Below are 13640 nucleotides of genomic sequence, written 5' to 3' on the forward strand. Positions count from 1 at the left end.
CCGATACCATCCATTCCCATCCCATTTCCTTTTAAATATTGGTTTTCCTTCTCTTAGCATTCCGTGACTTCCCGATACCATCCATTCCCATCCCATTTCCTTTTAAATATTGGTTTTCCTTCTCTTAGCATTCCGTGACTTCCCGATACCATCCATTCCCATCCCATTTCCTTTTAAATATTGGTTTTCCTTCTCTTAGCATTCCGTGACTTCCCGATACCATCCATTCCCATCCCATTTCCTTTTAAATATTGGTTTTCCTTCTCTTAGCATTCCGTGACTTCCCGATACCATCCATTCCCATCCCATTTCCTTTTAAATATTGGTTTTCCTTCTCTTAGCATTCCGTGACTTCCCGATACCATCCATTCCCATCCCATTTCCTTTTAAATATTGGTTTTCCTTCTCTTAGCATTCCGTGACTTCCCGATACCATCCATTCCCATCCCATTTCCTTTTAAATATTGGTTTTCCTTCTCTTAGCATTCCGTGACTTCCCGATACCATCCATTCCCATCCCATTTCCTTTTAAATATTGGTTTTCCTTCTCTTAGCATTCCGTGACTTCCCGATACCATCCATTCCCATCCCATTTCCTTTTAAATATTGGTTTTCCTTCTCTTAGCATTCCGTGACTTCCCGATACCATCCATTCCCATCCCATTTCCTTTTAAATATTGGTTTTCCTTCTCTTAGCATTCCGTGACTTCCCGATACCATCCATTCCCATCCCATTTCCTTTTAAATATTGGTTTTCCTTCTCTTAGCATTCCGTGACTTCCCGATACCATCCATTCCCATCCCATTTCCTTTTAAATATTGGTTTTCCTTCTCTTAGCATTCCGTGACTTCCCGATACCATCCATTCCCATCCCATTTCCTTTTAAATATTGGTTTTCCTTCTCTTAGCATTCCGTGACTTCCCGATACCATCCATTCCCATCCCATTTCCTTTTAAATATTGGTTTTCCTTCTCTTAGCATTCCGTGACTTCCCGATACCATCCATTCCCATCCCATTTCCTTTTAAATATTGGTTTTCCTTCTCTTAGCATTCCGTGACTTCCCGATACCATCCATTCCCATCCCATTTCCTTTTAAATATTGGTTTTCCTTCTCTTAGCATTCCGTGACTTCCCGATACCATCCATTCCCATCCCATTTCCTTTTAAATATTGGTTTTACTTCTCTTAGCATTCCGTGACTTCCCGATACCATCCATTCCCATCCCATTTCCTTTTAAATATTGGTTTTCCTTCTCTTAGCATTCCGTGACTTCCCGATACCATCCATTCCCATCCCATTTCCTTTTAAATATTGGTTTTCCTTCTCTTAGCATTCCGTGACTTCCCGATACCATCCATTCCCATCCCATTTCCTTTTAAATATTGGTTTTCCTTCTCTTAGCATTCCGTGACTTCCCGATACCATCCATTCCCATCCCATTTCCTTTTAAATATTGGTTTTCCTTCTCTTAGCATTCCGTGACTTCCCGATACCATCCATTCCCATCCCATTTCCTTTTAAATATTGGTTTTCCTTCTCTTAGCATTCCGTGACTTCCCGATACCATCCATTCCCATCCCATTTCCTTTTAAATATTGGTTTTCCTTCTCTTAGCATTCCGTGACTTCCCGATACCATCCATTCCCATCCCATTTCCTTTTAAATATTGGTTTTCCTTCTCTTAGCATTCCGTGACTTCCCGATACCATCCATTCCCATCCCATTTCCTTTTAAATATTGGTTTTCCTTCTCTTAGCATTCCGTGACTTCCCGATACCATCCATTCCCATCCCATTTCCTTTTAAATATTGGTTTTCCTTCTCTTAGCATTTCGTGACTTCCCGATACCATCCATTCCCATTCCATTTTCTCATTCAAACCAACTCCCGTTCCATTCCCGAATTTTCTACTACTGACGTCCTCGATCGAAATAACTGCCGCATATATATTTTTTAAGCAAAGCTAATATCCAAGGCTCCACCATGGGCCTAAGTCAAATAGCGACTTTTAATTCCTTCAAATTAGGAGGCCATCTTACAATGAGTAGGAGGGTGGTAGCAAGCCCATCATGCCACTCGAGCCAACAGCTACCTACACTAACTATTACCGTTAACCAGGGCCGTGCTTAGGGGGTGGCGAGCCGGGCGGTCGCCCAGGGCCGCTAAAATTTTACCATAGGGATTTATATACCGGAGGGCCGCTACACTCACAAGTCAGTTTCGCCCATGCATTTCGCCCGGGGCCGCGAGACCTCTAAGCACGGCCCTGCTGTTAACCTCAAAAAGTGTTTATGCGAAGGAAAACGAAGAACTCGCGGGGAATACCCTTTAACCCGTGGGGATAGAACTCGCAAACTAAACGCAGAAGGAGTTGTTCTGAGTTTTTACCGGTAAAAACTTGGAAAATTATATACTGAAAAACTTAAGTAGTTTTCGTAAAAAACCACTTGCTCAAACAAAAGAAAAAACTTCCTGTGTATGTAATATGCGTTTTCTGTATATATAGGGTGTTTGATTTTTCTCTGATATCGCATTTTCCTTAAAAACTATTCGCATCGAAAATAAATAAAAGGTGGCGCGTCGGTCGCTCCAAGATGGCGCGATCTAAAGGAAACAAACCAGACGACATAATAGTGTAGATTCAAGATTTCGTACGTTTAGGTTTATTTCGTTCGTAACAATCTACTACTAAATCAAAAAAATTGTTACTTTGTATGGTTGTAATAACAACGGTACCATGGAAGATATGCGGTTTTATCGTTTTCATTCAAAGCTACCAAAATTAGCTAAGGCTTGGGAAGTTTCATTGAAAATGGGACACATAGTAAAACGATAGTTGTTTGATATTCGCATTTTAGAAAGGAAAATTGCAAAGCTATTCCTGAAGCCTTGAAAGGAAAGACAATGTTACGCTGGGGTATTTAATAAAAAATGTAGTAGTTTTTTTAATCTTGAAATTATCAACAGATCAGTTCAAGCAGTATCCACATTGTTTAAGACCTTTGGAAATTCCTTCCAAGAACCTGCCTATTCGTATGCATGACAGAAAATCAACCAAAGCATCATAAAACAGAACTAGTAGATACAATGAATGGTTAAATAGACGAACCTCTCTGAATAATGCCAGGAGAAAAAAAAGAGTATTTATGATGAGGAGAAGAGATTAGAGAAACATTTGCTTACGGATCATCTTGTAGAACCTCAACCTGGTGAAAAAATCAAGCTGAATGCATTGAAAATGCTAATTTCATTCGTACTTTGGAAAAAGGAATTACAGTAAATACGCATGTGAACATAACTGTAAAGTAACTGCTAGCTGCGGTATATTGAAGCCACAAACTGTTGTGTGTTTGACTTCAATTCAATCAATGGAACTTCTTAATGAAATAGTTAAAGAACTTCCAACTGAAGATGTGTCTACCGTGAGAGTGTTTAAATTAATTAGTTCACTTTTCATTAAGAAAGGCTTAAGGGCAAAAAACTAAGACGAGGGCACAATTTACCCGAGAAGACTCTTTGCTTACATAAAAAGTTGCTAGTGCTAAATTAAACATATTGCAATATAAGCTAAAGTTTATGAACAAACTCTTTGTCAATTTTCAATTCAATTATTTAACAGCCATTGCTTTTTTTTTAATAAATGACTAGATGCCCTGCGAAGAGGCCTAAAATTGCAATGTTTAGTTCCAAAGTTACGTGATGTTGGATCTTCGGAAAATGAAGTACTAAAGCCTCTATTTTGTAACCTTCCAGTTTGTCAAATACTCCAGTGAAATTACATGATAACTTCTTAGTTTTCCTCTTCTTGTTGAATACAATTCACTTTGTTTTGATAATGGTAATCTGATTTCAACTGTATTTTTATAAAACAAAAACAATCATAAAAATCATGTGGGCAATTGGTCAAGGCTTACTTCATAAATTCCTTTTTAAAAAATATTCACCTTCAGTATTGAGTCGTACCACTTTCTTCCATGCTGATGATTTTTACAAGAAAAAGTATTTATTAATATCATTAATTGATTGAACAATGATATTAAGAAGAAAACTCCACGTTTATATTTAACTGTCCTTATCTGACCAATTTGTTTCCTTGAGATCGTAGTTGGGCTTCATCGCCCCTAGGTGGCGCTAGTGAAACTTTTCGTTGCGAATAATAAAATTGAGATTTTCAAGGTATACGCATAACACAGGGAACATTGTTAATTCAAAATTTCATAAAATTCGAAAAAGGGTTCATTTTGAGAAATTCTTCATCGTGTGGAAATGTTCGTTGCAGCAAACGGAGGAATAAATGTTACGCTTAAAATATGTGCCCAAAAAAGCGATTGCCTTTTATGACCAGCTTCTTATTTTTCATGACCTCATATCTTCTTGAAAACACCGTCTTTTTCGACGGAACCAAATTTATTTGTACGTTTTCAAGTATGCTCTACAACTTTATCATTGGAGGTTTTCGTCTATCACCTACCGATCAAAAACTAAATTAAAAATAAAACATGAAAATAATTTTACAATTTTCTGAAAATTAGAAATCAAATTGTGTACCCTGAAAATTTCAAACTCTAATTTCAATTGTTATTGAGAAAATTGCGATGTCAGAGTAAAATCAGACACCTTACATAATATACAAGTGTAATGTTGCAATATTAAAAAATATAATTTCAATGTTAAAATATTTCATTTAAATAGTTACTAATTATATGTTAAATTTAAATTTTGATATTGTAATTACATACAATTAAGGGCTTTAAAAGTCGCATGATGACTTAGGCCTAAGGTGGTGCCAAGGGTATTAGCCTAGCTGATTATTATTATTATTATACTAAATATTAAAAATATGTATTAATTATATCACTATTATAATTTAAATTATAACAATTATAATAATAAATATTATGAAAAGTATATCAATTAAAATTAAAACTAATGACTTACTTTTAATGATCGCTAAATGAATGCCCTCAAGTAAACAGATAATATTTGGCTACACACAGTTTGTTTCACGATTACCCGGAAGAAAAACCACACCTCTCTGCCTATATAAACTTTCTCCAGGTAAGGGAGGATGGCAATCCGATACGATCGCGGGCTATCTCTAGATTAAGGGGGAGATTATCTTCCGGGAATCATGAAAACAGAGGCTATAGCTACAGTAGCGGCGCGAAGAGTGGGCTGAAGTGGGCTTTAGCCCCCCTGCATTTCTGAGAGGGGACACATATTTATATTAAAAGGACCACATATTTATAATTAAGATGCCATATATTTGAATTTATGAATTTTCTTTATCTCTAGAAATTTGTTTTATCGCCAAGAATCGTTTTTCTGGAAAAAAATCTTTCAAAATCAATTTATCTAATAGGTTGAGAGACAATCCTTTGTTGGTTCTTGACGAGTTCAGTAAAAAAAATGAGAAGAATGCAATTTATACTTTGAGTTAAATTTTAAAATATGTATACGTTATAAGAGACATTTGGGAGGGCAAGTCACAAAATTATAAGGGGTTACTAAAGTTGTAAGGGCCACAAAATTCTTAGGGGCCAAAAAATAACTAGCCCACCTGTGAAAAAACCTTAGCTCCGTTACTGTATACATATTCTCTGTTAAACCAAATGAATTATTTTTATTTGTATCAACTTTTATAAACTGTTGTAAAAAATATTTACAGATTTTCCGTTTATTTCATGAAAATTTATTACTTTAGCGACCAAATCGTATTATTCTTTAAGGTCTCTTAAAAAAATCCGTAACTTCTAGAAACGTGGTAAGGAAATTATTCTTCCAGAATTGTAAGATTTGTTTTCAAGAAAATACATAGCATTTAATTTAGCGTTATTATGTATAAAGATATCAATGACATTTTAAATACACAATTACTCAATGCTTAATTGATATTTCTTTCCGGCACTTATAATATTCAGCTTCTCGGGAGATTTCAATTCGAGTGAACTCGGTACGAATCCCAGGCCGACGAAGGCTTTTCTTCGGCCGCTGTAGGCCACTGAGGTCACGGAACCGATGCTGTCAGCGGAGTCTTTAAGCAGAATTGGTTCTCCACCCCAGGGCCACAAATCGGTGTCGCAGTTCATTTCGGGGATGCTGAAGCGGATCAAAGTCCGGGCTGGCTCGCTTTCCGGCCCATTCATAGACTGACCGATAAACTTCTTGTTCTAAACAAAGATTAATTGATCTTTGAGTCTTGTAGGACTTTTTAGAAATTTTATAACTCGACTATTATTTCTGAACACCGTGAACATAAGCAATTTACGATGGGTTTACCACTGATGGAAGTGATGTACACTGTGTCTTATATGGTTATGGTAAAAATTATATTTAACAATTAGCTAGCTAGGCTAATTCTCACTACAATCACTTCCGCAACGCCATTACCGACCTGTCAAATGTCTGCAATTGTTACATTTTTACATACAAAAAAATTTAAGAGGCAAACAACTCTATTACATTTTTCTAAAATTCTCCATTAGTTAAAATTCACAATTTGAGTGCTCTAGCCGCGTAGAGGGTGTGCTACAGGGCACCCCCAAAATTTACTGATGTTCGAACGAAAAGTTTATTTGAATGTTTTAGGCCATTGGGTACCCCCCAAACCAAAGTCTTGGAATCAGACGCCATTTTTTAAGATGGCGAAGGATATCAACCGAAAACTATCGGTTTGATCTAGCGGTTCTGATCAACTAATCCAGAAATATTCAGTCAAATAGATATATAATTGTTATGATAGCGTATGATTTCAACAAAACAACGCCGGCATCTGATACTGTGTTTAACGAACCAACGCAGAAAATATCAGCCAAATTGGCAAAACAAATTCCCTGTCGCGTTTATCGTTTATGCTTTAAATCGCTATTCACGGCGAATCTCTACAATTTCAATTAGAGGCGACAGAAAGAAAATAGCTTATATTCCCTTCAAGCAAAATTCCAACCATAATGGGTAAACATAATCCATTTTTAGTTTAAAATATAAGGCGACTTACTTCGTCGGCTCCATCTTGTTTCTTCCCAGCAGACCGCAGTGTGCTGTGCCCGTTTAACTCATTTCCCCACCAGGGTATCCCATCTTCTATTCTAAGTGTGTCCAAGCCGAAGTAACTGAGTGGTTTGGCATCATGGCTTAGTAGTATTTCGTACGTTGACAAAGAATTCTGGAAAATAAATGTTCGTCCAGTATCGTAGCAAGAATTCCGTTAAAGGGGAACGAAGTTAGAGTGTGTAAAATATCACGAGGATCGAGAAGGGGTGAAAATTTGGCACAGTCAAAGCTACGCCCAAGTGGGGATTTGAACACGCAAGCCGCCACTGAGCATGTCTAATAGACCATTCTATTAATGCCTTTTTTTGTGAACATAGAGACGCATAGTGGTCAAAGCGAGAAGTTCACTCAAATAGACAGCGAACTTCTCGTGTTGAGCACTACGTCGCTCAATGTAAACTGAAAGGGCTAATTCCCTCTCTAAACACTTCTCATCAGTAATGTATAGTGGGCCTTTCAAACTGCGAATGTTGTTCGAATTTGCAAATTCGACTTACCTTCGGGCCATTTTGATTGGTAGTTTTAGTATAAAGCTAATGTATATTTCAAAGTATAACCCTATTATGAATGGAATATTTACGCTATCCAAAATAAAACGTTATTTTACTGTAAATATTGATTTGTCGAAAGATCTAACCGACTCAGGTTTGGCACTTATTAAAGAAAGAAGCTGTGCAGGTTTGCCAGAGAAGCAAGTAATTTTTTAATTGTTTCCGAACCTTCCTGGTATAAGAAAAATTTCTTTAAACCCTCGAAAATCTTAAAACCCTAGCAGGGGAATTTAAAGAAAGGTCTATTTTACCTGAAAAGATGAAAATACCTCAAACGGAATGCATCCAAAAATGTTGGGCTCCGGCATCAATGGGTGTTGGAAGACGATGGAATCTTTCGAGCTTCCTAAAGTTACAACCTAAACAATAAAAAAAAACACAATTTTAAAATGACATAACGGAACTAATAATGGATTTATTTCTAATTTGGAAGAAAAACTATGTGTTAACTGCGTGTGCTTCAATAGCCTCAGAAGATGCCCGTTTTTGGGAAACAATTTGATACTCGGCTTATTTATTTTTTAGGGGGGGTTGGTATGAAAGAGTACTTTTTGAGTATGAGGTATTGGAAGCAACGTTAAAAATTGTCTCAACATAGTATTTTTCCCTAACTATAAATACTTTCTTGAAGAACTGGAATACAAGAGAGTATATAAACCGTAAGTTATATAATAACCAAAGTATGACCCTCGAGTAAAATTTGGCTACATCTTGACAGCAAAAAATTAAAAAATTTCATGACTTTTATTTGCAAGAATATAATCGCCTGCACTCTTTAATTGGGAGAATATCAACGATTTGGGTACATTTGTTCGAATTTCATTTGTACGAACGTTGGTACAAATGTTATAAGTTTCCTAGTTATTGTTTTCGGTTACATATGGTATGAAGACCATGGATATTTATGTTTCACATAAATGTGTCAGTTCCCTATCTTCCATGTGTTAAAATTTCACTACCAGACCTATTTCTAGAATGACCACATATTTGGCCTAGTACGTGCTCTTTGGCTCGTCGTCATAGAGCAGCTGTGTGCCGTGCCGAGGCGTAAGACGATCGCGTTATATTTTGAACTATATCGAAAAATTGTCTCCTAGTGACTTGTTTTAAATCTTTTGACATAAATGTTTTGTCGACCCATCATAGATACAACTTCCATTGACATACTTAGTATGACGTGAAATCTACGTCCCTCCTCAGTAATTATTTCGACTAGCTGACATGCTTATGGTATATAATTATAGGCCTATGGTTTATCTCAATATACAAGCTTCGCGTGAAGTTTGTAAATGTTCAAGGTAAAATCACTTGCGTTAGACATATCGGGATACGGCGAAGGCACTCGTAGGTCGTCAAGAATATTTTGAACCTTTGTCCCAGTTAATAGCAGAAATGTATATTTCGATGATATGTCAGTCGCGGATATATCCTTTCCTCGTAAACAAACACGAAGCCAATGGATAATATTAGTTTGCGTAGCCATTGGATAGAATAACAAATATCTGTAAATATAAACTGAAATTAGCGAAACATGGTTTAAAACTACGTTTCAAAAGACTGACATAAATATAACTAATGGATATTTGTAAAAAGAAGTGGGTATTAAAACGTACTTATTGTTTGTTTGGTGCAGAAGAATGCATTCTGACACAAATTGTCCATTTTGTTGTAACATGCCAGTTTGACTAAGACCTCCCACTGGTAGAGTAATGTCGGTGTAAAATAGGTTGTCTATTAAATTTTTCGAACCCTGTCCGAATATAATTATTAAATTAGTTAAATTCATGTACCCCCCGTTGCGACGTAAGATAAAATAAAAGGAAGTGTTAGCTCCATGCAAGGCGCTATGATACCCTGGAAAACCAGTTGCGAAAGTAACAATCACCGTAGTAATTGGGTGGCCCTTGTTTCTGGTTGGTTCCTTGTAATGTCATGTTAAGATACATGACGTTCACTACTGACCATAATATATGAATTATTTAATAGGAAAAAATTTACTTAGTATAAAATAGTTTGTCTAATTATTATAGTGCTCAACGGTTTTCTCGCGGCTTGTTTTTTTTTAGGTATTCTGTATATTAGTACACTTTCCCACCAACCGCTGGCAGAAGTAGAAGACAAGCCGTTTTCCTTTAGTGTTGCTGAAAGGTACCTCCGACCAGAAGCGTTTTGTACGGATCGCCAATTTTGAGGTTCTTAAATATTTTTTTCGGGTATTTACAAGAAAGCAAAGTTTAAAATGGGAAGGGTGACCACTGAAAAACCCCAAAAAAATTATAGGAATATAGGAAATTCAACAGTCGATTTATAGGAAAATTATATTATCTTTGATAATATAGGGACATATAGGAAATTTTGCATAAATAAAATTTAAATTTGTGGTAATATAGTGAAGTCAGATCAATAAGCAGATAACGATATTCTCAATTCAGTTTAGTGCAGTTCTTTGGAGAAGCAGTTTACATTTCATCAAAGTGATTTAGTACATTGAGCGCCATCTGTATTGCGAACTAAGAACGCGGGAAATTCGAAAAAACCGCACGTAATACAAAATAATATCCAAATATAGGAAAAATGGTTAAGTTAAAAAAAATAAAGGAAAGTATTGAAATATAGGAAGAATTATAAAATAAATGGGTCTTTTTAGCTGATTTGCGAAAATCTATTAATTTAAATATAAATTTGCGAATTGAAGGGTTTCCTTACGGAAATTGAGACAGCTCCCCACAGCCCAGTAACATCTGCAACTGCAACACCGTTCCTGACTTCTTCGCATTCCGCTTGTACACTGTCAAACCATTGTGGCTTGGCAAATGTAAATTTGTTTCTCACTTCTAAAAAATATTGAAAATAATTCAATTGAAGTTGCTCCGACAAATACTTCTTCAAAATTACACCGGGTGATATTAGCCACGGTCATACGACAGCTCAAAAAGTAAAGCCTACGAACAAGTATCCGAATTCCAAATCGATTCGTGAAGATAAATAATCAAGCCAATAAGAGACTCAACAGCAGATTGTGTACAGGTACAGCCATCCGCTTCAAAAAGGGAACTGTATGCAGGTGCCCTATGCTTAGCAATTGCAGCGCCACACCAAGCTTCATATTGGGCAAGTACATTGGGGTCTCCTTTGATGCCCTTGAACGTCAATCATAACCAAAAAGCCGGCGGTTATTCGACCAGTTTTCAAACTATTCGAAATACCAAAAACTTCAACCTCCATATTCGAATATTCGACTATTTAATCAGTAAAATCGAATATTCGCGAATATTTTCAGGCTCTATTCGAATTGATGAATCGAATATTGGATTTGTTATTTGACCGAATTATTTGGTGTAACCTAATATTTGGCACACCAATAAATTACTATAAAAGAAATAACTAGGCTATAAAAGAAATTACGTTAAAATAAATAACTATAAAAGAAATAACTATAAACGAAAATATTTAAAATAGAATACCATAAAGAAATTACCACAAAAATAAATTACCATGAAAGAAATCACTAAAATAGAAATTACTCTAAAAGAAATTACTATAAATAAATCACTGTAAAAGAAATCACAGTAGAAGAAATTACTATAAAAATAGTATAAAAGAAAATTCTTAAAAAGATATTACTGTAAAAGAAATTACTATAAAAGAAATTGTTATAAAATAAATTGCTTTAAAATAAATTGCTGTAAAATTAATTACTAAAAATAAAAAAAAATAAAATACCTTAAAATAATTAAAATAAATATGCTATAAAATAATTAAAATAAATATGCTATAAAATAATTAAAATAAATATATTATAAAATAATTAAAATAAATATACTATAAAATATTTAAAATAAATATACTATAAAATAATTAAAATAAATATACTTTATTATACTATAAAAATTATATAATTAAAATAAATATACTTTATTAAACTATAAAAATTATATAATTAAAATAAATATACTTTATTATACTATCAAAATTATATAATTAAAATAAATATACTTTATTATACTATCAAAATTATATAATTAAAATAAATATACTTTATTATACTATCAAAATTATATAATTAAAATAAATATACTTTATTATACTATCAAAATTATATAATTAAAAAAATATACTTAAATATACTTTATTATACTATCAAAATTATACAATTAAAATAAATATACTTTCTTATACTATAAAAATTATATAATTAAAATAAATAAACTTTATTATACTATAAAAATTATATAATTAAAATAAATAAACTTTATTATACTATAAAAATTATATAATTAAAATAAATATACTTTATAATACTATAAAAATTATATAATTAAAATAAATATACTTTATTATAATATCAAAATTATATAATTAAAAGAAATATACTTTATTATAATATCAAAATTATATAATTAAAATAAATATACTTTATTATAATATCAAAATTATATAATTAAAATAAATATACTTTATTATAATATCAAAATTATATAATTAAAATAAATATACTTTATTATAATATCAAAATTATCTAATTATAAAAACAAGGACCATATACTTCCATAACAATTTTAATTTTTAAAAAATGTCGCATGTAACACGAAAAAGCGAAGAGGTACACCATTTTAATATTTTTTTTAATAAAATTACCATACTTGCTTCCCCGCGAAAAACACGTACAATATCTATTCCACCCACAGTTTTCAACACGCACGAGGCTAAGCTATCCAATATCAGTATACCTTATACGTAAAGAGAGCGTAGGCTTGAGCATGCTGAGACTCGCGGTGATAAAAAACTAAAAGTGACTTAAAGTAACGCCTCCCGCTAAAACTCGCCTTACCATTGGACGAGACGAGTCCGAATTCGTCGAGGAATTATCGGCTAGTGATGGTTCGGAAGGTTGATAGAGCATTCGCTTTCTATCTTTTAAAATAAGTCAGGATACACGAAGAAAAGAAATGTGTTGGACAAATCTAAAGGAATGAGTAAAATGTCAGTAGGCCTCGAGTTCACGCTTACTATTTCGTCGTTGTGTACTCTGCTGTAGCGAAAACCTAGTAGCACGACATCCTAACGAATACTAGTTTATGTACACTCTGTTTAAAAAGTCTTCGACAGGTGAAATTTTTGCCCTCTTTTTAATTCTGCTAGAAAACTATAATAGATAGATCGATGAAACCAATTGCAACTATTATTTATTTTCCAATATCTTTCGTTATTTATCGGTTTCGTCCACCAAAAATTAATAGTTTTGGCAGCTACCGTCAAAACTCCTTTTTGACAACTTTTTAAATATTGGTTCTACGGCACTGACTCGCGCGTTTTTGAATTCACAATGGTCGATTCATATTTAGAAAGTGGAAAAATTTTCCCTCTACAACCAACGGTTGAGAAGTTATCGCGTTTACAAACTTTCGTCGAAATTGGGAAACACCTAAAATGCACCAAGCGATTATTAATAACGCAACTTCGACAGCGATCCAACAACATGTTTAATTAAAGGCTGGTTTAAAATTGTGGTAACCATTATTATAAACAATTTCTAACGCAAATAGCTTTTTAAAAGCTTTAGAGTATAAAAAAGGATATTCCTAAACCACTTGCCAAGTTGTTCTTGGGATTTGTTTTTTTTTTAAACCGGCCTTTAATTAAATATATTTTCAACCTATTTCTGTTTCGCAACTTTAGAAAAGCACCAACCTTCGTGACATTTCGGATACCAGAGTGGCACTTCGTACTCGTTGATTGCTCCAAACACGGCACCTCGCCATTTGTGACGGCCGTACAAAGCCGACATTCGAACATTTCTAGCCGTGGCGTACTGACTTTGCTTCGGATACGAAAGAATGTAATGTTTCCCTGAAATAATATAACAAAAGTAATTTTACATTTTATGGGGACATACTAATTTTTGCAAGCAAACTCTTTTTGCAAACTTTACGCAAGTTTTGATATTTTCAGAAATAGCCAATAGTTTGCAAATCAAATACTAATTTGCGCAAGATTTTTGCAATATTTTATCAGATATTGATAATTTCAAT

General features: G+C 34.0%; 1 protein-coding gene across 1 annotated transcript in view; it reads right to left on the reverse strand.

Annotated features, from left to right (window-relative positions):
- Nucleotides 1-5485: 5485 nt before the first annotated feature.
- LOC149954439 (pyruvate dehydrogenase phosphatase regulatory subunit, mitochondrial-like) overlaps nt 5486-13640 on the reverse strand; it is a 30379-nt gene continuing 22224 nt past the window's right edge. The window contains exons 10-16 of the mRNA XM_090169059.1: nt 13300-13458; nt 10315-10442; nt 9222-9358; nt 8921-9110; nt 7878-7967; nt 7002-7169; nt 5486-6174 (exon numbers count right to left, since the gene is read on the reverse strand). Coding sequence (XP_090025185.1) covers nt 5878-6174; nt 7002-7169; nt 7878-7967; nt 8921-9110; nt 9222-9358; nt 10315-10442; nt 13300-13458 — 1169 coding nt within the window. The 3' untranslated portion in view covers nt 5486-5877. The remainder of the gene's footprint in view (nt 6175-7001; nt 7170-7877; nt 7968-8920; nt 9111-9221; nt 9359-10314; nt 10443-13299; nt 13459-13640) is intronic.

This window comes from Leiobunum rupestre, chromosome 3, assembly GCF_980474605.1.
Source record: "Leiobunum rupestre chromosome 3, qqLeiRupe1.1.hap1, whole genome shotgun sequence".
NCBI classification, from domain to species: Eukaryota; Metazoa; Arthropoda; class Arachnida; order Opiliones; family Sclerosomatidae; genus Leiobunum; species Leiobunum rupestre.